Raw genomic sequence first — 26,774 nt, 5'->3', positions numbered from 1 at the left:
CTACAACAACAGCTTTTAAATCCTTCCTCAGATAACTGTTTGTAGTTTGGTGCTCTCTGACTATCTCCCCTTTTGCGTAAAGGGCTTATATTTCCCATCTGATTCTTTTGCAACCTAGCTCAAGCCCTGCCAGTGGAAACAGGTTCTCTCTCCTTATTCAATGCTCAACCTTATCAAAAAGTGTGGCATTGGAAAAGCACAACCATTCAGGCAGCAACCGACGAGCAGGAGAGTTGATGTTTCAAGCAAAAGCTATGGAGAGCTTATGCTCGAAAAGTCGACTGTTCTGCTCCTCGGATATTGCTTGACCTGTTGTGTTTTTCCAGGACCACACCTTTTGACTCACATGTCCAGCATCTGCAGTCCTCACTTTGTCCTAGCTCAACCCTTGTGGTTCACCTTTCATTGGTCTCTTTAGGACATATTTGGGTCACTTCAGAATACGAAGGCTTTTATAAGGCAAACAGTTTGGACACAGGGATCCAGCGCTGCTTATCATTACAGCTTCCTGACTGAAGTTTGGAAATTTCTGAACAGACTACAGAAGGTCAAACAAACTTTCTCTTAGTTCATCCAACATATTGTGTGCTGAAAGAATTGGCCTTTGCACTATATTCCTGTTCTCTGCTTGCATCTATACCTCAACTACACCCAAACTTAGATTAAATCCCATTGTAGTCAGTTTCTTGACAATGCATGTCCATGTTCTTTGTGTTTAGATAAGTGTGTTATGCCCTAAACAAATGAAGGTACATGCTGCTTCTCTTTACTGCATGGGGATCTGTCAGTTGTTTGGCTGTGAGGCTTTTAGTTTGGTAAGATGTTTCTGCAGGTGATTTGCATCCCAACTGAGTCATTAAAACATTAAAGATTATGGCCATGTTTTAAAGAAAGAAGATACAATAAGTCAGTTGCAGACAGAATTACAAAAGCAGGTTAATTTCCATCCTTTTAATGAGTAGAACAAATGCAACATCGCTTACAATACTGAAGAACAAAAAAAAAATTCATCAAAATTCAATTCAATTGAAACAAAATGTATTAAGGCCTTAATTAAAGAAAGAAACAATTAAAAGTGTGTATTTTGTAGGTTATGGCTAACAATGAATTGAGAACACTCTGCCATGTGCAGGTCTTGTCAGCATATTAGAGCATAGTAAGAAGGGACAGCAATAATTTCAGGGTTCGTGACAAACAGCAATTGATATTTTCACCCATCCCCCGCACTACATAATAATGCAGCTGCTGAATGTATTTGTATTGATTTCTCTTTACCTGGTAGTATTTTACTGCTCCTCGGATGCTGCCCGAACTGCTGCCCATTCTGATTTTAATGGGAATTAGTGATTCGTTCCAGCACCAGTAATCCAGAATCCAGTTTACCAAAGTTGGTCATTTCCTTAAAACTATTAAAATAAACAGGCTAATGCTTGTTTGAAAATAATGGACAAGAATTTGATACAAAAGAAAGTTTTATGTAGAATAAATCCTGGGCTAAGTTCAGATGGACATTCTCCAAAATGCAAGGTATTTACATGAATGCTTGCCTGTCTTTGCAGCGTGTCATGATTTCAAGATGTTATTCACAACCATGAAGACCCAGTTGCAAATTGGTGGTGCATTGCTTCTGAAAATTACAAATCTAGTGCTCTGGATCTCCAACATGAAGTGGGACCATCTTCTCTCGTTCATAATGAGAAATAAGTTGAAGGAGACCAATTATCTTACTGACTTCTCTGAAATCAGTTTCACAGCATTTCTGAAAGAAAGTTGCACTGTCAGAAATGCTTTTCTGTTTGGATAGGGCTTTAATGTAAGACCTCATCCCCATCTCAGGTAAATGTAAAATATTTTGAAAAACACTATAAATCTTTACCTTAAGGCTTCTAGGCCAACATTTTTCCTACATGCTACATCATACACACACGCAAAATGCAGATTATTGATCATTGTCACATTGGTATTCGTGGAAGCTTGCTGTGTGTAAATTGGATCTGCATTTCCACCACCACAACAGTGATTAAAAATTACTTTAAAGCATTTATGCAAATTAATAAGTATTTAATTTTTTTACAGAAGTTATCCTGAGATGTTGAAAAATGCTATAGAAATGCAGGGTTTCTCTTTCAGGAGTACAGTGATTGTGCAATTTACTGCTCAGCTGAGCATAAATGAGTGAGTTTGAACTGAGGTCTTTAAGACAACCAACTATTCTACAATCTGGTGACCGTTGGTCCTCGATGAGTGGTGGACATGCAGCAAACCGTCCATTTCAGATGGGTTTGTCTTCATATGTTGCATCTTTTGTGTGTCACAAGTGCCCCACATTAAACTTTGGGTTGCTCAGTTGGAATGGATGGCCAGTTTTGCCTAGTTGATTTTAACCTTACTGCAAATCCTCTTGCAAGGATCCCTCCCTTGAATAAGTTCTCCTTCTCTCTCCACAAGAATCTCAATGAGTCTCTCTCTTTCTCGCTGCAACCCCCAGGTCATCTCCTCTGCCCTGAAGCTCTTATTCTTTGCTACCTTCCCCCACCCTCCTCTTTGACCTATCACCTTCATCCCCACCCCCATTCACCTATTGTACACTTTGCTACCTCCTCCCTCCCCCCACCCACCACCGCCCCCCCCCCCCCCCCCCCCCCCCCCCCCCCCCCCCCCACCTGAAGGCTCCCTGCCTCTATTCCTGATGAAGGGCTTTTGCCTGAAATGTCGATTTTCCTGCTCCTTAGATGCTGCCTGACCTGCTGTGCTTTTCTAGTACCACTCTGAACTAAACTCTGGTTTCCAGCATCTGCAGTCCTCACTTTTGCCTGGCCAGTTTATAATGCAGAGAGATGCCAAAAGCATGGGTTCAATTCCCACCCAACCTTCTGCCTCATCTGTGGTGTGGTGACCCTCTCAGGAGTGGGATTGTGGTATCTTTATCTTTTCCACGTAGCCTTCAAATATTGCAAGTCTTTTCCCAGGTTGTAATCACTGGTTCATGAAGGCTGTACATGCAAGTCCATATGAGGTGTCACCATTTTCCTCCAAGCTTGATTAGTGATCTCCAGATGTGATGACATCCAGAGTTTTCATATTGCACATGAAAACACCCTTGAAGCAGAACTTTGTTTGTCTGACCGAATGCTGGCTCTGACTGATTGCCTAGTTCCAGTTCTTTCTCCTTACCAGAGGTCCTTGGGTATGTAGTTGTCTTCCAGCCTGTGAATGGGCCTGAACTAACAAGGCTATCTCTGCTTGATGAGCGTTAGCAAACTTGTAAGCTCTGTCTTGAGGACTGCCATGTTTGTGACTTGCCCTGCCAGAATATGCCCATTAGATGTTGCAGACAACAAAAATGGAAACCGAAAGCTGCAAATATCCAATTGCAGCAAGGTGCTGAGAGCCCAAGCTTCATAAACCATCAGCTTAAAGTCTTAAGAGTTAACATGATGTTATCCCATGTGCTTTGGTTTGAGTTGTCCAAAGGTTGAAGCTGCTTTCCCAATGTATGTCTCATATCCTGCTCCAAAGAACAGACTGCGTGTCATTGTAAATTTGATGTAGCAATATATGCTCGCCACTTCCATTGGAGTTTTATTTGGTGTAATAAGGGTTAACGATGCAACATGAATGTTTAAACTTATGGAGAGCAATTTTCAAAATGGGAAAGACAGCCTATGAGTATTTGCCGTTGAGTTTTCATGTGGCTGGTGTGGCATCATCAGCATAGATGAGATCTTTGATCAGTGTAACATGTTTTTGTCTTTGCTTTCAGTCTTAAAAGACCATAGAGGTTGTCCTCTGACCTGGCATACAAGTGGACTCCTTCATCTGAAGGGCAGAAAAAATCAGGCGCTGGGAGAAGAAAGTGATGGACAGTAGGCCTGCATCGCTCCATTCTTCACTCTGACACTACTGGAAGTGGAACGATCTAATTGTATATTATGTCATGGAGAGCGCGAATGGGACCGAGGTGTTTTGGTGAACAGTCACTTTTTCCCAAAATCATGCAGAGTCCCACCCTGTGGATAATGTCAAATTCCTTAGTGAGATCTGTGAAAGTATGTAAAGAAGTATATTCTGTTCCCTGCACTTGTCTTTTGGCTGGCACAGGGGAATGATTATGTCCAGAGTAGATCGGTCAGGAGAAAAGTCGCACTGCTCCTGATCTGTTCAAGAGACTTGAGCAAATGCCTACAAAACTCTGACATTCTAACATTCTCTCTGATTCAGAGTTGGGTTTTGAGAGTTCGTGCAGTGGGTAAAGGTATTTTTTCACAATGCCCATTTCAAATTGTCGTAAGTTGAATACAGAGTAAAACTCCACCTGTATTACCTCTTTGCCCATTTATACTGACCAACTATACTGAGGATTCAGTTCCATGCAGAGTAAGACTTTTTCCTTATTACCATGCAGAATGTGCTCAGCCTTAGGCCTGTCATGGTTTAGATGTCACTCAAATGCTCCTTCTCTTGAATACTGCTAGGTCAGGTGTATCATGGAATGATGACAGCACAGGAGGAGGCTGTTCGGTTCAGTTTGCCAATACTAGCTCATTCATAGAGCAATCTTGTCTTCAGGTACCCACTAATCAGGGCAGGACTTAAATACTTAATGGTAGGATCCTGGGCAGTATTGCTGAGCAAAGAGACCTTATGGGTGCAGGTGCACAGTTCTTTGAAAGTGGAGTCGCAGGTGGTGTTTGGCACTTTTGCCTTCATTGGTCAATGCATTGAGTTTAAGAGTTGGGATGCATGTTGCGGCTGTGCAGGACATTGGTTAGGCCATTTTTGGAATGCTGCATTCAGTTCTTGTCTCCCTGCTATAGGAAAGATGTTGTTAAACTCAAAAAGGTGCAGAAATTATTTACAAGGATGCTGCCAGAGTTGGAGGTTTGAGCTATTAGGGAGAGGCTGAATAGGCTGGGGCTATTTTCCCTGGAGTGTCGGACGCTGAGGAATGACCTTCTAGAAGTCTATGAAATCATGAGGGGCATGGATAGGGTGAATAGCCATGGTCTTTTTTGCAGGATGGGGGAATCCAAAGCTTGAAGGTATAGCTTTAAGGTGAGATGGGAAGATTTAAAAGGAATGCAAGGGGCGCTTTTTTCTCGCAGCGGGTGGTGCATGTATGGAACAAACTGCCAGATGAAGTAGTGGAGGCTGGTACAGTTACAACATTTAAAAGACATCTGGATGAATAGGAAGGATTTAGAGGGACATGGGCCAAATGCTGGCGAATAGGACTAGATCAATGAAGGACATCTGGTCGGCATGGACAAGTTGGACTGAAGTGTCTGTTTCCGTGCTGTACAGCTGTGATTCTACTTCATTCAGAGTCAGATGCAAAGTAGGCTGCCAAACAATATGCTTTAACTTCAAAGTTTAGAAAGAAGTTCTTCATTGTAGTATTGAAATGATTTCTCCTTTTTACCTAATTCATGGCTACATCTAGAGAGCAGTATGAGAGCATAAGGCTCCAAACTCAGGTTGGTTGGAAATGAGATGGAATCTACTCTCAGAATCTTACAGCCAGCAGAGAGAGACTTTCATTCAGTGGATTTTGATTCAGATTACTTTTAATTATGACATCATCCATAGTGCCACTTGATTTTTTTTGGATACTCAGTATTTTATCTGATATTCTGTGCAGTCCTGGGTAATGTTTATTCCAAGCTGCATGGGTTCACAGCTTCACAGAGCTCAGAAATGTACCAGGCAATGTAATCACCAGACTGTGTGCAAGGAATAAAATTAGAAGGAGCATTGGTATTGAAGGAGTGCTCCTCTGCAGGAGGGAGGTTGTTCAGATGAAAATATGAGCTGGGCACAAAGGATCCTGTGGCAATATAGGAAGAAGAGCAACGAATCTCTCCATAACATCCTGCTCAATATTTTTGCCTTAGTCAGCTTACTAAACAAGATTCTTTGATCATTATTCTACTGTTGTTTGTGGGAACTTGCTGTGTGTAGATTAGCTGCTGTGTTTTTCACAATATAGCATTAACTACACTTTGAGAAACACACCATTTAATGTGGGATACTTTGGCTCATACGGAGATAGGGGCAGATGCTCTATGAAAGCGAGCTTTTCTTGTCACTGCAACTATTAGAATCACTTAATTTTTACAATACTTGGCACAGAATTATTGAATGGTTACAGTATAGAAGGAGGTCATTCAGCCCAATGAGTCTATACTGGTTCTCTGCAAAAGCAACTTAGATGGTTCCACTTCTCTGCCCTTTGCCCCTAGCTCTGTAAATATTTTCTCTTTGACCAACTCCTCTTTTGAAAGTTTAGGTTCTCAAAGCCTCAGTCATCCTTTCAAACTGTGCATCTCTGATCACTTCATCGGAAAAACTTTTTTTGTATTGTCAATATTGCTTTTGCCAATCATCTGTGCACTTCTGATTCTTGACCCTTCATGCCGTGGGAACAGTTTCTCTCTATATGCCCTGCCTCGAGGATTTCCATGTTGCATTGTGTGCTTTTGCACAGTTTGTAAAGGCACCAACCAATCCCTCCCAATATAGACGTATTAAATTACAAACATTGAGAATCCATCGAGCCTCAAATGTAGAGGCGGAGCATCATGGTAGAGACTCTTTACTGGGTTCCACCACAAAATCGTATGCAGGAGGTGGGGTCTGGGATGAGTGACAATCGTAGTGTCGGGCCTCTGACCAGTGCTGCTCCTGGTAGCCCAGGCTGCAGTTGAGTGTGGATGAGGTGTCAGTGCCAAGCAAGCCAGAGGAGGACTGCATTCTGTCCAGCCCGTCTGCCAAGGGCATTTCAGCAAAAGGGTGGAAGGTGGAGGCTCGGAAAGTGGACTTCCTCTCGTAGGTGTCAGCCTGGTCTTGGGAGGCTTGCCGTTGGAAGGCCAGTGTATTGGCTAAGGCTAGGTTATTGTCACCGTGCCTGTCGTAGCTGTTGCTGCGGTAGAAGCCGGTCCTGGTCAGCATGACGTTGTGGGATGAGGATCGGTTGCGCTGGCTGCTGGATGAGGAGATGGAAGCGCTGGCCTGCTTCCTGCGGGCCAGGCAGGTGATGGCAATCCAGAAGAATGCCCCGATGACAATCCCGATCACGACAGACAATGAGAAGGACAGGATGACACCTTCTAAACGAGAGATAGAGAAGCGTAATGAGTGAGAATGTCAATTCCAAGGCACATTTCATGACCTCAGAAAATCCCAAAGAGCCTTATGGATAATTAAGTCACATTGATTCGGCATAGTCAGGACGTCTCCCCTTGAGCGCAGTGGACACAGGGATATTGAGTAAATTTGAGCAAGAGATCGATTTTTAATTGGGAATGGGCTGAAGGGTTATGGAGAGGAGGCAGGAGAGTGGAGTTGACGCTGATTTAATATCAGCTATTATTGTATTAAATGATGGAGCAGATTCGATGGGCTGAATGGCCTGCTTTTGCTCCTAGTTCTTCTGTTTTTGCTTTGGAGGAGACATGTGTCACTGTTGCAAGAGAAAACAACATTGACTTTGAGGTAATGTGGCATTCTAGTCAAGGACCCAGACGAATGGAAGTCCCACCCTTGAGAGATGGCAGCCAATCAGAGGATGACAACTCTATTGAACAGCAGCGCCACTACTCATGGTGGCCACTGCCAGTATTGCACCAGGGCTAACCCAGAAGATCAACCATGAATCCTCCAGAACAGGTAAGCACAGTGGGATATGGATTCCAAGGAAGACGAACACCAGCCTTGTGAGAGACGGGAGGGGGAGCAGGAAGGGAGCTCAGAAAATGGGCAAGGGTTGGCTTCTTGTCAGCTCATCCCACCCTTTTCCCCATCTCCCCATCCCCTCAGTTTACATTGCCAGGTCTCTCATTTAGGCTCAAAATTATGGACGTTGGAGGAATATTAGCCTTTGAATGAGGAACCTGTACTCCATCACCACCACACATTCAGAAGGACAAACTCAATGGAGTTTGCTTAGTGTATTTCCCAACTGCTAAGTCTACCATTCATTACCAGTTAACTAGCTGTGGGGATAGGCTAAAGTCCATAAATTATTTGTCAGAATCACTAAAGGGCCTCAATTGGCCTCTGAGCAGGAAGACTGACCAAATCCTTTCCACCCTGGACTTAATCAGGAGGAAGCAGGGAGACAGGGATTTTCACCCACGCCTACATGCCCCAATCACTTGAGTCCCCCTCTTTCGGGTATTCACCATTGTAATGTAGGAAACGTAGCAACTGATCTGCACAGAGCAAGCTCCACAAACACGTGGGAGAATTGTCTTGCTCTACGTTTTTCAATTGTGTTCTGGGGTCTTTAACATTCATGAGTAGGTGCAATATCTCATTGAAAAGCCAGTATTCCTGATAATGCAGCATTCCTTCAACACTGGACTGTGCCAACCTAGCTGGTTAAGTCTTTGAAGTGGAAGGTGAACCCATGACCTTTCGGCTCATAGCAAGTGTGCTGCTGATTGACATCCAATATGAGTCATTCAACCACATGTCGTTGAAGGTAGTATCAAGATTTGAACGTGAGACACAAGAACAAACTTGTAGTGATGCAGTCTTCTATATACTCAAAGGTTCATCACAGACAAGGTAAAAAAATTCCTTTTGATGCAGACTCACTGTTTTGGAGACCGCTGAAGGAAGCAAATTAAACCAAAACCCTCTGACTCAGAGATGAGAGTGCAATGACTGAGTGAAGACAATATTAAAATTAGAGGGTTACTAAATCCTGAAGAGAGAATGGGCTTCACAACAAAAGTTAGTTCCTCTTTCACAAAATGCTGTGATTTTGTTTTTATTCTCTTGCGGGACATGGGTGTCACTGACAGGTCAGTATTTATCGCCCTTGTCTAGTTGCTCTTGAGAATGTAGTGGTGAGCAACCTTCCTGAACCATTTGAAATCATGTGCTTTATACAGATCCATAATGCTCTTAGGAGGGAATTCCAGGATTTTGAGGGAACGGGGATATATTTCCGAGTCAGGATGGTGTGTGGCTAGGAGGGAAACTTGTAGGGGGTGGTGTTCCCATCTATTTGCTGCCCTTGTCCTTCTAGATGAAAGTATTGATGGGTTTGGAAAGTACTTTTTAAGGACCTTGCTTGTACATTTCCGCAGTGCATCTTATGCATAGTACACACTGCTGCTACTGAGCTAATGTTCTTGTTGGAAATCTGAAATAATTTGCTGGAAAAGGCTAAAAAACAATTCAGCTGTTCTACCATTCCTTTACATAACTGCAGCATCTCAACTCCATGTACACTGACTCTGTATCCTTTTTTCACCCAAAGATCAGCTCTCTGGAGATAAAACACAGGCTGAAGCCTTCAAGTGGTTGATTTGTATCAGAATATCATTGTCCTGAAGTAGTCTGTCAATTCTTTGGAGAGAGATTCTGTTCCCGAAATGCCATGGGATAATGAATAATTAATGAACATGTTCTTTTAGATGAGATTCCCCACAGTATGGAAACAGGCCCTTTGGCCTAACAAGTCCACACCAACCATCCAAACAGCAACCCACCCAGATGCATTCTCCCACCCCATATTTAAATCTGATTAATGCATCCAACATGGCCAATTCACCTGCCTGTCTTTGGATTGTGGGAGGATACCTGAGTACCCAGAGGAAACCCATGCAGACACAGGGAGAATGTGCAAACTCCATACAGACAATCACCTGGGGTGGGAATTGAACCCTGGTGCCTGGTGCTGTGAGACGGCAGTGCTAACCACTCAGCCACCATACCACCCTGGACTACCTAGAAGATGCACTGCAGAAACTTCCCACAAAGATCCTTAAAAAGCACCTCCCAAACCCATGAATACTGTCATCTAGAATGATAAGGGCATCAAATACATGGGAACATTATTACCTTCAAGCTTCACACATTCTCACCATTTCTCCTCAAATCACAAACAATCCTGACCTTGATGTGTATCTCTGTTCCTTTCTATCTCTTGGTGTGACATCCTGGAATTCCCTTCTCCGTATCACTGCACAATGTTCACCATCTGCACTGCAATGGCTCAAGAGGAAAGCAGCTCACCACCACATCTTGACAGGCAAATAGACATAGACATAAAGCCAGCGATGCCCACATGCCATTTAGAAAACTGTACACTTTATTCCACTGACCTGTCTTCTTCTGTATTGTAGATTGTGCAAGTTTCACACAGACTGTCATCTGAGGCTGGAATCGAATCCAGGTCCCTGCCTACTTGAGGCAGTCGTGCTAACCACTGAGCCACCGTACCACCTGCAGATTGGGCTGTTTTGCCCTGAAGTCAGGCTTTGCAAAAAATTAAATTCCTACAGCACATTAGTTTAGATGTAATGAATTCAAACTGATCTTTGTGTTTATACCTCAGTGAAGTTTGTACTAATCAGACACATTTAATAAACTACCTGCTGATGCCTCTTATTGTGGATCAGCTAGAGTGCTGGATAACAATGATATACTTAACACAGTAAGGAAATTGTTGAAAGGAAACATATTTTGTAAAATATTTTTGTCTTGCACCCATTAGATCATTTTCAAGAACACCAGAAGGGAAATTGTAGCGATTAGAATGAAATCTGCCATTTCAATTCAGGATATCACAGAATAGGAGTTCGCTAACTGGGGCTGTTAACCTGATCCAATCAGGGAGTCCTGGCTGACGGAGAGAAATAAGAGTGTTACGTTAGAACCCGAGTATCTCTGGAGAAGGAGCAGGCCATGTCCACCAACATCCCGGAGATGTTCAGGGAGAGGTGGACACCGCAGGGAGGGGAGTGCATTATTTCCCCCTCCAACTCTATTTTGATTTAGTCCCTGCCCTCCCCTTCACTGTTTGATCACACAGCATTGCCCTTTTTAATGTGAAGGGCGCTGCTTGTCACTAGCCACCCGGGTGTTTCCTTTCTTCCTGGTGGTGGAAACTGAATAAAGATTCATGCACTTTGTGTCTCTCACTGTGTCTCACACCTGCACACACATACCATGGGTGCTGGGGAAAAAATAAGCACTACCGCAGTTAGGCTGTTGTGTGGGGGTTTATTTTTTTAAAAAAAGAGTGTAAGGGCACTGCTTGTCACTGGACCACTCGGGTGTTTTCCCTGTCAAGAGTTGGATTAGTGTAAGTGTGTAAAAAAAAGAAAAAATATAAATAAATAAGAGTGTTACGTTAGAGCCTGGATGTTTCTGGAGAAGGAGCACATGGTGTCCACCAACACCCTGGAGTTGTTCAGGGAGAGGTGGGCGCCGCAGGGAGTGGAGTGCATTATTTCCCCCTCCAACTCTATTTCGATTTAATCCCTGCCCTCCCCTTCACTGTTTGACCATGCAGCATTGCCCTTTGATGTGAAGGGCAATGCTTATCACTGGCCACTCGGGTGTTTCCTTCCTTCCTAGTTTGGTATCGGCAGTGCCTTCCTTGTTACAAACAGTTGAAAGGATATCCCTTTGCTTCCCAAACAATCAGTCACTTGTCAGGATAAAATGTTGTGGAATGTCTTGATGTGAGGACAATACAAAAGATGTGGACAATTTCTTTCTTTCCTCAGCAATACTCAAATTCCGTGCAACCAACTGACTATTGGAATAATGAAAATCAGTCTCAAATTTATCAAGGCATATAGATAAGAGAGAATCGAAAGCAGAAAGTACAGGAAAAACTCAGCAAGTCTGGAAGCATCTGTGGAAAGAGAAATAAAGTTAACAATTTGAGTAAGATCTGATGAAGGGTCACTGGATTGAAACATTAACCATTTTCCTCTCCACAGATGCTGCCAGACCTGCTCAGAACCTTCTGTTTTGGTTTGTTTCAGATCTCCAGCATCCAATGATCTTTGTTTTATTTTAGATAAGAAAGAATAGGATCTGGGTGTTAATGAAAAAGTTAAGACTGACTCTAGGTACCAATGGATTTAAAAGAAACTGAACAAGCCAGAGGTATTGCTGTAACGATATGAGGGGAGCGATGAGACGCAGATGACAAAGCCTTTGTCTCATCTTTTTATTTCCCTTTTTGTAGTGGGCTGTAACTGATCATTTTAGTCCTTCAGCCAGCTTTCTCTGAGCCAGGACATTTGAAAAGTTGCATTAAATTTTGTGCATAACAAATTTGTATTTAGTCATGTTCTTGTTAAATCTGGCAAACTCAGTTGGCAGGTTTGGACTGTGACAGTAGTTCATTATTTCATAATTCTCCAACTATTACGAACACCAGATGGCAGGAAATTCCTGAGACAGTCAAGGTCTTGTTGACAAACTCATTATCAGTATGAATCAACTCGACTGACTGAGGAAGAGAATTAGAGCATCAGCATCTGCAGTTTTGTCTTCAGAGGCTGAGATGTGTTGTCTTCAACAGCAACAGCTCATTTTTTGAGGCCTCAAAGCTAGAAAACTATTGACCAGGTTCAAGTCAGGAATGTGATCACAGAATGGCCTTCTCTGGGTGAAATCATTCAGCCCATCAACCACATGGCACCTTTCTGGAAGGGACCTTGACCCTCATCACTCTCCCCTGACCTTACCCTCCCAAACTGGCAAATAATTTCCTTGTTTATTGATGGTAGATTCACTATTCATCTGGCTGACTAAGTCCAATCTACACAATGGTACCATAGACCATAAAAATTATTAAACAGAAAAGTCAAAACTTTTTCTTTTCTGGTCACCAGTGGAATGTGCACATTGCTGATTGGACCAGCGTTTATTTCTCATCCATAGTTGCCCTGGAGAAGGATCTGGTGAGCTGCCACCTTGAATCAATACAGTCCGTGTACTGTGGGTAAATCAATATCACTGCTGAGGAGGGAGTTCCATAATGTTGATGCAATGATACTAAAGGAACATAGATACACTTCCACGTCAGGATGATGAGTGGCTTGAAGGGGAACTTGCCTGTGAATATATCTACTGTCCTCTGTTTCAAGATGGCAGAGATCACAATGTTTGAAGGTGCTATTTAAGGAATGTTGTTGAATTTCAGCAGTGTGTGTTTTAGATGGTAATCATTGCTGCTCTGAGCGTCAGTGGTGCAGGACGTGGATGCTTGAGGATATGGTGCCAATCAATTGAGTTGCCTTGTCCGGGATGGTGTCAAACTTCTTGAGTATAGTTGGAGTTGCACTCATTCAGGTCACTGGTAGCCCCCAGGACAGTGTTGCCATTGAATGTCAAGGGGTGACTTTCATTTGACACTCATGAGAACTGGGATACAAGAAATCAAATTTGGAAAGAGGACACCAATTTATACGACTTGCGAAGAAGATGCTGATGGTTGGATCATGATTGGCTTGGGATGCAGGGGGCACTTTTACTGCCTATCTGAAGGAACTGATTGAACTCAGATCAGGCAAGTAGTCAGCAGTCAGAATGTCACTATGGGGAATGTCACAGGGGACCCTTAGAATACCATGTCCAACATGAGATGTGATTCTGCTTTGGACAGCAGTAAGTAATCCCAAATGTCCTAGGAACTAAACCAGCGAAGTAATTTTAAGATTATCAGTTTGGTTTGCAACTTGAAGCATTTAGGACACACTGGATCCTGTTCAACATACGTGACAGGGATTTGTTCATACATCTCAATATTTTTAATGCCAATCCCTGCTGCATTCCCCCTGGCAACACCTCAATCAATCAGAGTCGACCTGCCTGATCTAAATTTCTTTTTGCGAACTGTGATTGACAGTTAACAGATGTTAAAAACAAATTGAGGGACAGAATGTATCTGCTCCTGGTTTGATGTTGGTTCTTATTTCCCTGAAAACTGGTTGTACGGTGGGGTTTGGGGCCCAGCTTTGTCACTCCTTTCCATTGTAAATTGCTGTTTCTTGTATATGACTGTTCATATTAACTGTTTGTAATTTCTACTGGTTAATAAAATTATATATATATTTTTCTGGTCCTGGAGTGGTATGGACTGATTAGGGATGTAAAAATGGATTTGTTAATGGAAGTTCGTGATTTACAAATTCGAGCAATTTGCTTTGAAGAAGTAGCCGGGGTATTGATTAGGGTAATTCTTTTGATATGATCTAGATGGACATTAGTGGGATTTCTCATAAGATCCCTCATGATAGACTAACCAAGAAAGTTAAAAGCCATGAGATCAAGAGCAAAGTGGCTTAATGGATATAAAACTGTCGGAAATGCACGACTTAGGGGTTACACCAAGCATGGTAGGGCACTGGAAAGTACTGAAGAGCCAAGCGACTTTGGCATGCATATCTATGGATCCCTGAAGGTAGCAGGGCAGGTAGATAAGTTGCTTAAGAAATCACATGGGCAGCTGCAGTTAGAAGCTAAGGCATGGAATACAGAGCAAGCTGGCCATGCTATAACTGCATAACATACTAGTTAGGCCACAACTGGAGAACTGTGTGCACCATGTTAAAGGAATTATGTGATTGAATTGGAGGAGGGTTAATCCAGAGGCTAAGCCTGAAGCTCTGCTGACATAGATTCATATCCTACTGTGTCAACTTGTAAAACGTCAATTCAATCAATTGGGAATTTAGAGACAATTGTGTTTGGTTCATTAATGCTATTTAATCTGCTTACCTTAACTCGTCTCACCTACGTGTGAAACTCCAGACCCAGCCTCAATTTTAGAAAACCACTCAGTTTAAGGAAACTTACAATGGGCAACAAATTGTACCATTGTCCACAATGTCACATTCCATCAAAACAATAACAAAAGCCTCAATTTCAAGGATGAGAATCAAACATCATTTCATGTCCTTTGACCTTCTTTGGGTGCATTTGATTCATTCAAAGTAAGACATCAAGTGAAACAGTTCCCACCTTGTGCCAAGTACTGTACATGATGATTTCTACATTTTCCTGACGCAGCTTATGAACTACATCTAGTTGTCCACTTGAATGGGATTAAGACAATTATAATGCGTTAGTTTGTTACAGAGATATTGAGAATATAGGTGCTCAAAAATATTTGAGAAATAACCTTTTAGAAACACAGTTAAGTGTAGATCATGAGCTGGTTTTTTTTCGAGTTTGAACAGGGTAACTGGTACATAAGTTACTTTTATGATAGGTTTAGGAAATATGAAATTACAGAGAGTGCTTTCTTCCAATAAATGTTAATTTCATGGACAAGACTTTGAGGAAATCATTGCATTTGCACACAAATATTCACTTACAGTCAAAAAAAACTAAAGAACGTCAAATGCAATTGTAGAAACACAGATAGAAATTGCTTCAAAAACTCAGCAAGACTGTTGGGCGAAAGCATAGTTAATGTTTCAGATCTCGTGACTCTTCTTCAGAAAGGATCCAAAATGTTAACTCTACTCTCTCTCCACAGATGCTATCACATCTCAATTTAACTTAGATTTGACACAGCGTGGAAATAGGCCATTTTGTCCAACAAGTCCACACTGACCCTTCAAAGAATAATCCACCCAGACGCATTTCCCTCTGACTAATGCACCTATATCTCACGGGCTATATCTCACGGGCAGTTCACATGACCTGCATATCTTTGGATTGTGGGAGGAAATTGGAGCACAGAGGAAACCCATGCAGACACGGCGAAGAGTGTGTGTAGACAGTTGCCCAAGGCAGGAATCAAACCCAGGTCACTGGCATTGTGAGGCAGCGGTGCTAACCACTGAGCCACCATGCCACCCTCAAACCTGTTGAGTTTTTCCAGCAATTTCATTTTATTTGATTTCCAGCATGCAGTTCTTTTGGGGTTTTTTTGTCTGGAATTATGAGTCCAATAACAATCAGAAAACGACTGTTGGTAAAAGCTCATCTGCTTCCTTTGGGGATGTAAATTGACATCATTACCATGTGTGACTGCAGTAATGGGGTTGACTTGTAACTGCCCTCTGGGGTGATGAAGGATGGACAATAATCGCTTCCCGAGCCAGTGATGCCCACATCTTGTTAATGAATTTAAACAAAAATCTTGCACTTTTCAGATGATGGACATTTTTAACTTCCAAGTTCAAAGAAAGACATATTTCTATGTTTTGGTTTAGGTGTGAATAATGACATCAGTTTTGGTCCAAACTGGTGAAGAAGCATTCATAAAGTGTCTTCACTAGATTCAGATGGAAGCCTTGCATAAAGAAGGGAAGGAGTGTGCAAACACCAAAGCATCCCATTGACTGGGGCAAACACCCACTACTCCATCTGCAAAAGGGTGTGCAGATCCAGCAGTGGACTGTTCAGTCACCTCTGGACCCACAACAAGTAGGGAATAAAATCGTCTTTGATCTCGAGGTCACAGAATTGGGAGAACAGGGAGTAATTGAATGGGAGTGGGGGTGCAATCAGCGGGAGAATTGAGAAAAGAAGGCGAAAGCTGACATGACTGGTATGGTAAAAAGTGAGGACTGCAGATGCTGGAGATCAGAGTCGAAGAGTGTGGTGCTGGAAAAGCACAGCAGGTCAGGCAGCATCCGAGGAGCAGGAGAGTCGACATTTCAGGCATAAACCCTTCAGCTGGAATGAGGCTTGTGGGCCAAGTTGACAGATAAATGGGTGGGTGTTGGGGGTGGGGGGGCGGTAACAGGGAATGCTATGCCTAGATGAAGATGGAGGTGAAAGAGATAGGTTGGAGAAGAGGGTGGAGCGGATCAGTGGGAAGGAAGATGGACAGGTTGGACAGGTAAAGAATGGTAGGGTGTGGTGTGGAGAAAGAACAATGTCTGGCAGAAGCTTCTTCACCAATGAGATGACCAGTCAACTTTACTGTGCCACAGCAAGTAACCAAGGTCTGAGACCCGAAATCAGTCCGCTCTCGGGCCGACCCATTCAGGCTCAAGGAATGTTCCTTCTGCTAGTTTTCAGGTCCTTGGATGTAAGGCACTTTACAAACAACACGCTGGATCCCTGATGCTTTTCTCTAACCCCGTGACTGGTATTGATATATAAGGTATCAGCTGTCAATCACATTATGAATGACATCACAGGAAGTGACATCTGACATTCCGTGTGTCAAAGGACGTGCTCCAACCGCGTGGGGGTCACTCCTTTTTCTGTGGTGCATAGTTCAATGAAGGTTTTGGTGAATGAAGTCCATATGTAAAGTTACAATTTGTTATGAGCTTTAATAAAGAGAGATTAATCCACGTTAGAAACTTTCAAATGCGGTGAATTGTTATCATTACATGGAGAGAAACTCAGCAGGCATTTTGTCAACATCAAGGTCTCATAGCTATTCATGAATCATGAGATCATCTGGTTTCTGATAGATTAGATGAGGAAGGCACATTTGATGAGAACACCACAGGGAAGCTTTCAGCTGTTTGTCAAATGAGAGGATAGTGAACACAGAGGGGCGAGCTTGGCTTGACATCTCAGATGTCATTTCAGCAGCAGTACATTACCCCAGTACTGTGTGAAACTTGATTACAGGTATCCATTCTTGTCAGCAGCAAGTAAATCCATAGCCTTTCGACCAGTAGCAAAGGTTTCTTTTAACTGAGCCAAATACTTGGTGAGGAAACAAGCAGTGAGTAGACCTATGTTACTGGGACGAGTAACCCTAGTCTCTGAGCCAACTTCTAACACATGACCCCATCACCCCTGAGTAACATAACACTTGTGAGAATAAAGAATGGAACAATCATTTCTCTCTGCTGCTGAACAAATTGCTGTATACACCCTGTTTCCTGTTTATATAATGCTGCCTTGTAGTCTCTCCACCAAACCTTGATCCCTCCAGATAGTTTCCTGCCATGTTGCTACATTTCACTCTTCGTATGATTTTGTATCATATTTTAGAGAGGGCTCATTCCACATTTGGAAATCTGAGCTGCATCTGTGATGTTGAGAGTGAGGATGTGGGATGGGGATAGCCAGCTTTCCTCCCATCATGACACTGAGAATCAGCTTCAGAACTGACCCTGATCGCGAAAGGGAAACAAAGGCTTGCATTTCTGTAACGCCAGGATGTCCAAGACAGTGTCATGTTTTCAGTGCTTGTGCATAGTTTGTCATCAACTGCCAAGTTTCCTACATTGCACCAACATGTGCACAGCAAGATCCCAAAAGCAACAATGTCATAATTGTGACCAGACTATTAGTCTTAAGGATATTTATCACAGGATCAATACTGGGCCAGGTCTTTGACCAAATAAAGAGCTATACCATCTGTTTTACTGGTACAGGGGGATTAGTGAGGATGCCCTACAATTCTTTTCCAAATAGATCCATTATCTTTACATTCAACTTGCTCGGATTGCCTCATTTGGATAAACATCATCATGAAACATGCAGTATTCCCAATACTAACCATCCAATACTGTGGCACTTCCTCACTTTTAATCTTCTAATAGCATAGCACTCCCTCAGCACTGATTCTCTGACATCACAGCACTCCAAAGGTAGTAATTCATTGACAGTTCTGCACTCCCTCAGTTCTGACCATCCAACAGTGCAGCACTTCCTCAGTACTGACCTTCCAACAGTGCAGCACTCCCTCAGTACTGACCCTCCTACAATGCAGCACTCCCTCAGTACTGACCCTCCTACAGTGCAGCACTCCCTCAGTACTGACCCTCCTACAGTGCAGCACTCCCTCAGTACTGACCCTCCTACAATGCAGCACTCCCTCAGTACTGACCCTCAAACACTGCTGCACTCCCTCAGTATCTGTCCAATGACAGTGCAGCACTCCAGCACTCTGTTGTCCCCCGGCAGTGACAATGCAGCACTCCCTCTGTACTGATCCTTTGATACTGTGGTGTTCCTCTAGACTGCTGACAGTGTGCCTCTGAGAATAAAGGAAACTTTGAGTTGACGACCAATCAGCTTTTCAGGCATGCTTCACCGTTTTAGATCATAACAAACCATCTACCTGAACACCAACTCCCCTCCGATCTTCATATCCTGTGATATAAATACTATCCAGAAACCTCTCAAGTTCTACCTTAAACATACTCAGCAGTGATGTGTTCGAACATTCCTGGATATATCTGGGAGATTCCCCTCTGTGTGGATGAAGAAATTCCTTCTCATCTCAGTCCTACATGGCTTGCCTCTTAATCTGAGACGGTGTCCCCTGACTCTGGACACCTCAAATAGAGGAAGGCCAATAAATCATGTGGACCAGATGGACTACACCCTAGAATTCTGAAGGAGATAGCTGAGGAGATTGTAGATGATCTTTCAGGTGGTGATCTTTCAGGAATCACTGGAGTCAGGGAGGATCCCAGAGAATTGGAAAATAGCAAATACAATACCCCTGTTTCAGAAGACTGGGTGGTGGGGGGATACAGAAGACAGGAAACTATAGGCTGCTTAGCCTGATGATGGTCATTGGTAAAACGTTTGAGTCCATTATTAAGGATGAGTTTGCAAAGTGGTAGGAAGTGTATTGTAAAATAGGGCTGAGCCAGCATGGCTTCATCAAGGGGAGGTGATGTCTGATAAATCCATTAGAATTCTTTGAGGAGGTAACAAGCAAGTTAAACAAAGGAAAGCCAGTGGATTTTTTTGGATTTCTGAAAGGACTTTGACAAGGTGCCGCACGGGAAATTGGTAAATAAGATAAAAGCCCATCATGTTAGGGGCAAGGTACTGGCATGGATAGAGGATTGGCTGACTGGCAGAAGGCAGAGAATGGAGTTAAAGGGGACTTTTAATCATAATGATCTGGACAAAGGAACTGAGGGCATTGTTGCTATGTTTTCAGATGGCACAAAGGTGGTGGAGGGAGAGATAAAGTTGAGAAAGTGGGGAGGTTGCACAAGGACCTGGACAGGCTAGGAGAGTGGGGAAAGAGTGGCAGATGGAATACAATGTGGGCAATTATGAAATAGAGGCACAGACTATTTTCTAAATGTGAAGGGCTCCAGAAAACTGAAGTGCAAAAGAACCTGGGAGTCCTAGATCAGGATTCTCTTCAAGTTATCATATCGATTCAGTTCATGGTTCGGAAGGCAAATGCAATGTTAGCATTCATTTCAAAAGGGCTACAATACAAGAGCACAGATGTACTGCTGGGGATGTATAAGTCTCAGGTGAGGCCACATTTGGAATATTATGAGTAGTTTGGGTCCTGTATCTAATGAACAATTTTCTGGCATTGGCGTGGTTCCTGAGGAGATTTACAATAATGATTGCAGGGATGAAGGGTTTGTTATATGAGGAATGGTTGAGGACTCTGAGTCTGTACTTGTTGGAGTTTTGAGGAACAAAGGGGAACCTCATGGAAACTTACAGGATAATGAGAGGCCTGCATAGATTGGATGTAGAGAAGATGTCTCCACCAAAAGGAGAGACTAGGTCCTCAGGCACAGCCTCAGAATGAAAGAATGACTCTTTAGAACTCAGATGGGGAGGAATTTCTTCAGCCAGAGATGATGACTCTGTGGAACTTATTGCTACAGAAGGCTGTGGAGATTGAGTGTACTTAAGACAGAGATAGATAGGTCCTTGATTGGTAAGCAGATCAAGGGTTGAGAGAAAGGCAAATTAATGGGATTGAGGAACATATCAGCTCTGATCAAATGGTGGAACAGACTAAATAGGCTAAATGGACTAATTCTGTTTCTATTTCTTATGGTGTAATGGTTTGGCCTATCTACATTAATCTCACTTTCCAGCCCTTAGTTTTGACTGTTATGACATTTAAAAATTCATCCATGTGCTGTATTTTTTAAAGGTGAGGTTTCCTGCCTCTATTACTCCTTCCCCCATATTTATCCCCAGTGCATTCCAGACCCCCAGCCTTTGGATGCCAAAATTTTGACTCAAATTTTCTCAAAATCTCCTGTCCTTAGATTTGTTATGCCCCATTATTATTACGTTATTATTACAGCTGAAGGTAACAGCTGCTTCCTCTGCACTCTGTCTATGCCCCTCATAATCTTATACACCTCTATCAGGCTCCTTCGTTTTTTTTTATTTGAAAGAAATAATCCAATTTCTCTTTATAGCTAAGATTCTCCAAGCCAGACAACATCCTGGTGAATGAAAGAGAGAACTGCAGATGTTGGGGATTGGAAGCAAAGAAATTTGTGGAGAGACTCAACCACTCTAGCAGTATCTGTGTAAGAGAAATTGAACCAGTGCTTCATGTTCAATGAACCTTCTCCACAAATACTAACTGTGCTTTCTGTTCACAGCAGTTGCCAGATCTTCTAAGTTTCCCCAACATCCCTCAGTGAATATTGACTTTGTCCAGTCAGATAATTATTTTTTAGATGTTCAGTTATCACATCCTCTGTAATAGATTCTAATAATTTCTCTACTGCTGACATCAGGCTAACAGGTCTGTAGTCCGTTTTTATTGTCTCTCTTTCCTTTCTTAAATAGTGGGGTTAAGTTTTTAACTTTCCCATCTGGAGGCATTTTTTTTCCCAAATATACATAATTTTTAAAGATGACCACCAGTGTAACTAACGCCAACTCCTCCAACTTTCTGAAATGTAGATCATTGAGATCTGGGAACTGGTCAACCTTCATTCCCATTCATTTCCCAATAACCATTTTTTAAATTAACCTATTTCATTCCCTATTCTCATTAATGTAGTTATTTTAACAAGGTCAGCCAGCTGAACCTCATAGAATATGAGTTCCCTGATTGGGCTATTAATCTGGTCCAATCAGGGAGTCCTGGCTGATGGATAACAAGGTGAATATCAGAGATGCTGACACTCTAGTAGTTGATGCTGAATGAGCCAGCACTGATATCAAGGACTATTCATGTGTTAATAAAGGGCACCTTACTGACAGATACTGGCCTCTGTGGAGTTAATTAGACAGTCTCTTGTATCTATAATTCCGGGAGATTTCTAGTATGTTCCTCTGTGAAGACAGACACAAACTTCTCTGGCACTCCCTCAGTACTGTCCAAGTGCTCGGTTGAGTAATGTGCTCAAGTGACTGGAGGTAGAAACTAGGGTGGTCCCTGTCGCAAATATTCTCTGGATTAAAACCAATTATTTTTATGCCTGTTGGCAAAAGAATGTGAGAAAAATGTTACAGGGTTAACACAGCCTGTTTCATTTTGTTTAGGAGAGAGGAGTCCTTGTTTGAATTACAAGAACTTGACAAGATGGATTTTGCAGCTTGTAAAAACAAAATCTGTGTGCTCTGGTTTCCTGAATTAAATTCTTCTGCTTACTTTCAGGTAAGCACATTGTTAGTCATATGTGTTCCCAAACCATCTGGTTCCTTCCTTGCTAATTGTTTGCGACGTTAAAGGTCAACTGTCTTCCTATTGGGAAGGGGTTGGTGGAGACTGATGGTTGGTCAGGGCACAGAGAGACAGAGCCTGGTTAGATTCACACTCATGTGACAATTCTGTGATGACAGAATATATTGTTGATGCAAATTTGACAGATGATCATGATAAAGGGTGTGTCCCCTTTAAGAAATGTCATTAAGTATTTAAGGCTGGAGGCCTGTGGGAGAACAGTTCTTGGTGTAATTCTTGCTCACACCTCTCAAGAAAGGGTTACTGAATCTAGATCAGGCATAAATTCAGGTGGCTTTGAATTGCAATTCTTTAGTGAGCCATAGAGTCAAACAACATGGAAACAGACCCTTCAGCCCACATTGTCTATGCCAACCCGCAAACATCAAACGACACTAATCCCATTTACCTGCATTCGCTCTACACTCGACTGTGCCCCAGAATTTAAAGAACACATCCAAATGTTTCTTCAATGTTCTAAGAAACCCGACCTTCAACACACTCTCAGGCAGTGTGTTCCATAGATCTATCGACATTTGGATCAAATTATTTTTCTCAAATCTCCCATAAGCCACTTACACCCCATCCAGTCCTTTTGTACCCTCTGGTCTTAGACATGTCTGCCATGGGAAAATATTCTCATGCTCTATTCAATCTATAGCTCTTGTACACTTCAATCAGATTCTCCCTTAGCCTCCTCTGCTCCAGGGAAAGCAAACCCAGCCTATCCAATCTCTCCTCATAACTGAGACTTTTCATCCCAGGCCACATCCTGGTGAATCTTCTCTGCACCCTGTCCAATACAATCACATCCTGCTGTTAGTGTCCAGAACCACACACAATATTCCATCTGTGTCTTCCCCCTATATTCCATCTGTGGTCTAACCAACATTTTGGAAAGTTGTAACATGACTTCCTTGTTCCTAGATTCTACACCCAAACTGATGTAGGCAGGCATCCCATATGCCTTCTTCCCCACCCTGTCGCCCTGGGCTGACACCTTCAGGGATCTATGGACTTGTACACCAAGGTCCCTTTATTCCTCAGTACTCCCTAGGAATCTATCACTCACTGTGTATATCCTTCCCTTACTAGACTTTTATTACACTATACCTATCTTGCTGCCATAGGAATTGTATCTGTCCTTTCAATGGGTCAATTGTGGTCTTGAGCCCCTAAGTGGTCAACCAGTGACACACAAGAGCAACCTCCTGCTCTGGTAGTATTTCATCAACAGTGATGGAACAAAACAATAAGGTGAACTCTAATGACTTTGTTGTGGTTTGGTGATTGGTCCCTACAGGTCTCTGTATCAAATGAATGTGCCCCAGGACTTGGCTTCCCCACCTGCTTGCGGCATGCAGTAGATCTGTCCTCCCAATTGCAGCAACTTCCATTCCACACATTGGGACCTGTCAGCATGGCTCTAGTGAAACCCCTTCCATGCACATCTAGGTATCAAATCCAGCAATGAAGCTGCATTGAGTCAAACACCACAGAAGCGGCCCTTCAACTCAATGGGTTTGTGCTAATCTGTCCATACGAATCTCATTTTCTAACACTTGACCCCTTGCCTTGAATGTGATGGCCTTTCAAGTGCTCATTAGAGATTTACTTTTAAAGTTTGTGAGGTTTCTTGCCTCAACTCTCCCCCGAGTGTGTGCCCCCATCACCCCCAGGTGAAAAAAAACCTTTCCTCAAATTCCCTCTAAATGTCCTGTCCTTAATCCATGAAGTAATGGCCCTTTGCTACTGACCCTTCAACTCAGGGCGACAGCTGCTTCCTATCCATGGGTGCCTAATGGCTTTGTTTGGGACTGGAGGTCTGCTAGTCATCTAATTGACCTGCAACTTTCCTGGAGGTGGGGCTTCCTTGAAGATGGGCAGAAGTCCCAATCTGAACCGTTTCAGAGAATGACGACTGTTAAACCAGCTCAGGGTTTTGTAGCTTTGCACTGGCATTCTCAATCCTCAACTTGGGAGACCCTGGGCAGGGAATCTGTTTCACAAAGAAAGAGCAAAGCTGGAGAGTGGGTTTATGAATCAAACTGAGAAGGACAGACAAATATTTGGTAGCTGCATCTAAAAGTGGAGTTTAAATGAAAGTTGGATTGAACAGCCTGCTTTGTTTTGGTTTTAAATCCAGTCAGACGTAAAAGCTATCAAATAAAACTTTCCCTTTCCAAGAATGTTTTCTTGAATGTGTGACTTAAGAAGTGCATGATGCATTTCTAAATCATTTACTGCTCAGAAGAGCAAGAGCTTTAATTCAGAGAGATTAACAGGAATGGAACAGAAAGACAAAGTCATGAGTGACACATTCCATAGTAGACAGACTGAGGGAGAAACATGGAAATATACAAGCGAGGTTTGGAACACAGGATACTCAAGACTGGAAAAACTAATTTATGACCTGGGAGATACTTGTGCATGAAATAAAGATAGCAAGCAGGTAGGTACAACAGAAATCAGGAAGGCTCATGGAATGTTAGCCCGAATTTCAAGGGAGTTGCGTATAAGAGTAGGGAAAACTTACAGCAAGCTGTTGTACAATTGTGCAACATACTGGCGAGACCACATCTGGAGTATTCTAAGCAGTTTTGATCCCCTTATTTAGGGAAATATTATTTCGTCTGAGGCAGTTCAGAAAAGGTTCACTCAGATGACTCCCGGTATGGAGGGATTGTCTTGTGAGCAGAAGTGATCTCATTGAAACATGTAAGTGACTTGATAGGGTAAATACTGAATGGATGCTTTTCCTCATAGTAGAGTCTAGGAGGAAAAGGCATCATCTCAGAATAAAGGAGCACCAATTTAAGATCAAGATGAGGAGGAATTTTCTTCTCTCAGATGGTTATGCATCTTTTGGCACAGAGTGCTGTGGAGGCAGAGACTTTCTATTTACTTAAAGCTGAGCTAGATAAGTTCTTGATCAATATGGGAATCAAAGAATATGAGGAAAGGACAGGAAAGGGGACATAAGAAAAGTTGGATCTGCCATAATCCCATTTAATGCCAGAGCAGGCATGATGGACTGGACTGTCTGCTTCTGTTCCTATTTCTTACAGTCTTCTGTCTACCTGCTGGATTGTCAGAGTACACTCTAAGTGATTAACCATCTCTTCAAGTGTTCTCTATGCAACAAAAGTAAGAGATGGGCAAAAATGAAAACAATGGGTTTGGAAGCACAAAGAGAAGCAACATAGAATGGCTGAGAAAAAGAGTGTGGGAGACAGTATAATGAATGGAAAGGCGCAGAGTGACCAGTACCTGAAAACGGAGCAAACTTAGGGTATTGGGCTACGAGGGAGTGAGGCAGAGTAATTAAGAGAGTACAGTGGAGTAAATTAATTGGAAGAGGAAGTTGTAAAGTAACAGAGAACATGTGTAAGAAATAGAGAGAGAAAGGGAAAGAAAATGATATCTGGACAAATATATGAAAGAGAAAAACCAAATAGAGGAGGAGAATCTCTCACACAGTGTGAAGTGGAGAAACAAATAAGGAAAGAAAAACCGAGAGTGAACTGGAGAGCTCCTCAAACCCACTGATATTCTTAAATTAACACTTTACAACAGCAAAACAATCAGTTCCAATCCCAGCAGATAATTTGTGTGCAACTTACCAAGAAATCTGTCAGGTAACGAGTAACTCGTTGAACAATTTGCAGTCCTATTGACACCCATGATCAGTTCAGTGGAGCCAGTGAAAACCAAACACTCTGAGGTGTCAGCTCACCAGACAAACTGAAAGAAGTTACCTCTCAGTGAGGAAAAAGAAGTTTTCCTTATTCGCTCAAAAACAAAATTGAAATGTTCGTTGGAATGGAAACTCTGCTGCAGTGGTCTTCCTGCTTTTGTACTGAAATTAGTAACTGCTGCCCTTATCAGTGTTAAACACTGGGCTGAAAGAATGTTGCCATTTCCTTGCTATCATTTCCTCTCATAGAAATTATTGAACTGAAAGACACAAGGGAAGGGGCTGCGGAGTGAAAGATATTGCAGTCAAATATCAGTCTCTGCACATAATTGAAAAGACTGTGAGGGCACTTGTTTGCTCTGGGTGGGTACGATAAATACCCATGATTATTCTGCTTTTGAATGAATCTATTAATATCAAATTATAGCTTGAGTGAAGGACTGGAAAATGACCTCTACCTCTATGAGAGGATAGCCTTGGGGACAGGAGCAGTGTTTTCAAATCAGAATAGCAAGAACTAAAAGCATTTAATTAATTAACTTCAAATTTTTGCTTTGAAACTGAAAAAATTTCCAATCCTGTGATTGAATTTTTAGTTTCTGCTGAATTTTACCAGGTTTGCAGGGTTAGGTGGAATGAACCGGAGATTGAGACTAATGGCATAATCTCTTTCAATGGGCTGGCATGGTTAGAATGGGCTGAAAGGCCTGCTTCTCATAGAAATCTGTGAACTTTCAATGGATATTTTTTGAGTTGGAGGAAGATTTGTCATGGAGTTCCTCAGGGCTCTATACTGGGCTCTTGTTTTTCCCGATCGGTATATTAATGATCTGGAACTTGGTGTGCTGGCAGCTGTTTCAAAACTTTCAGAAGAAACTAAACTTAGAAGGGTTGCAACTGTGAGGAGAACTGTGGGGATCTCCA

The 26,774-nt window shown here is 42.5% G+C and overlaps 1 protein-coding gene across 1 annotated transcript; it reads right to left on the bottom strand.

Moving 5' to 3' along the window:
• Positions 1–2,665: 2,665 nt before the first annotated feature.
• On the bottom strand, positions 2,666–25,996 carry LOC132819627 (myc target protein 1 homolog). Its single transcript, XM_060831211.1, has 2 exons — positions 25,777–25,996; positions 2,666–7,109 (listed from the first exon to the last, which is right to left on the bottom strand). Exons 1-2 carry the CDS (start codon positions 25,835–25,837, stop codon positions 6,580–6,582), a joined length of 591 nt encoding a protein of 196 aa, XP_060687194.1. The 5' UTR covers positions 25,838–25,996; the 3' UTR covers positions 2,666–6,579.
• Positions 25,997–26,774: the final 778 nt, after the last annotated feature.

The sequence above is a fragment of the Hemiscyllium ocellatum genome, chromosome 10, assembly GCF_020745735.1.
Source record: "Hemiscyllium ocellatum isolate sHemOce1 chromosome 10, sHemOce1.pat.X.cur, whole genome shotgun sequence".
In the NCBI taxonomy this organism is placed as follows: Eukaryota; Metazoa; Chordata; class Chondrichthyes; order Orectolobiformes; family Hemiscylliidae; genus Hemiscyllium; species Hemiscyllium ocellatum.
Note: the sequence above shows the minus strand (reverse complement) of the source record. Positions and strands in the feature narration are given on the sequence as shown.

Coding starts and splice junctions, on each gene's coding strand:
- LOC132819627 (XM_060831211.1), bottom strand. CDS start 25,837: ATGGGTGTCAATAGGACTGCAAATTGTTCAACGAGTTACTCGTTACCT. Junction 7,110..25,776: donor GTTACCTGACAGATTTCTTG/GTAAGTTGCACA, acceptor TCTCTCGTTTAG/AAGGTGTCATCCTGTCCTTC.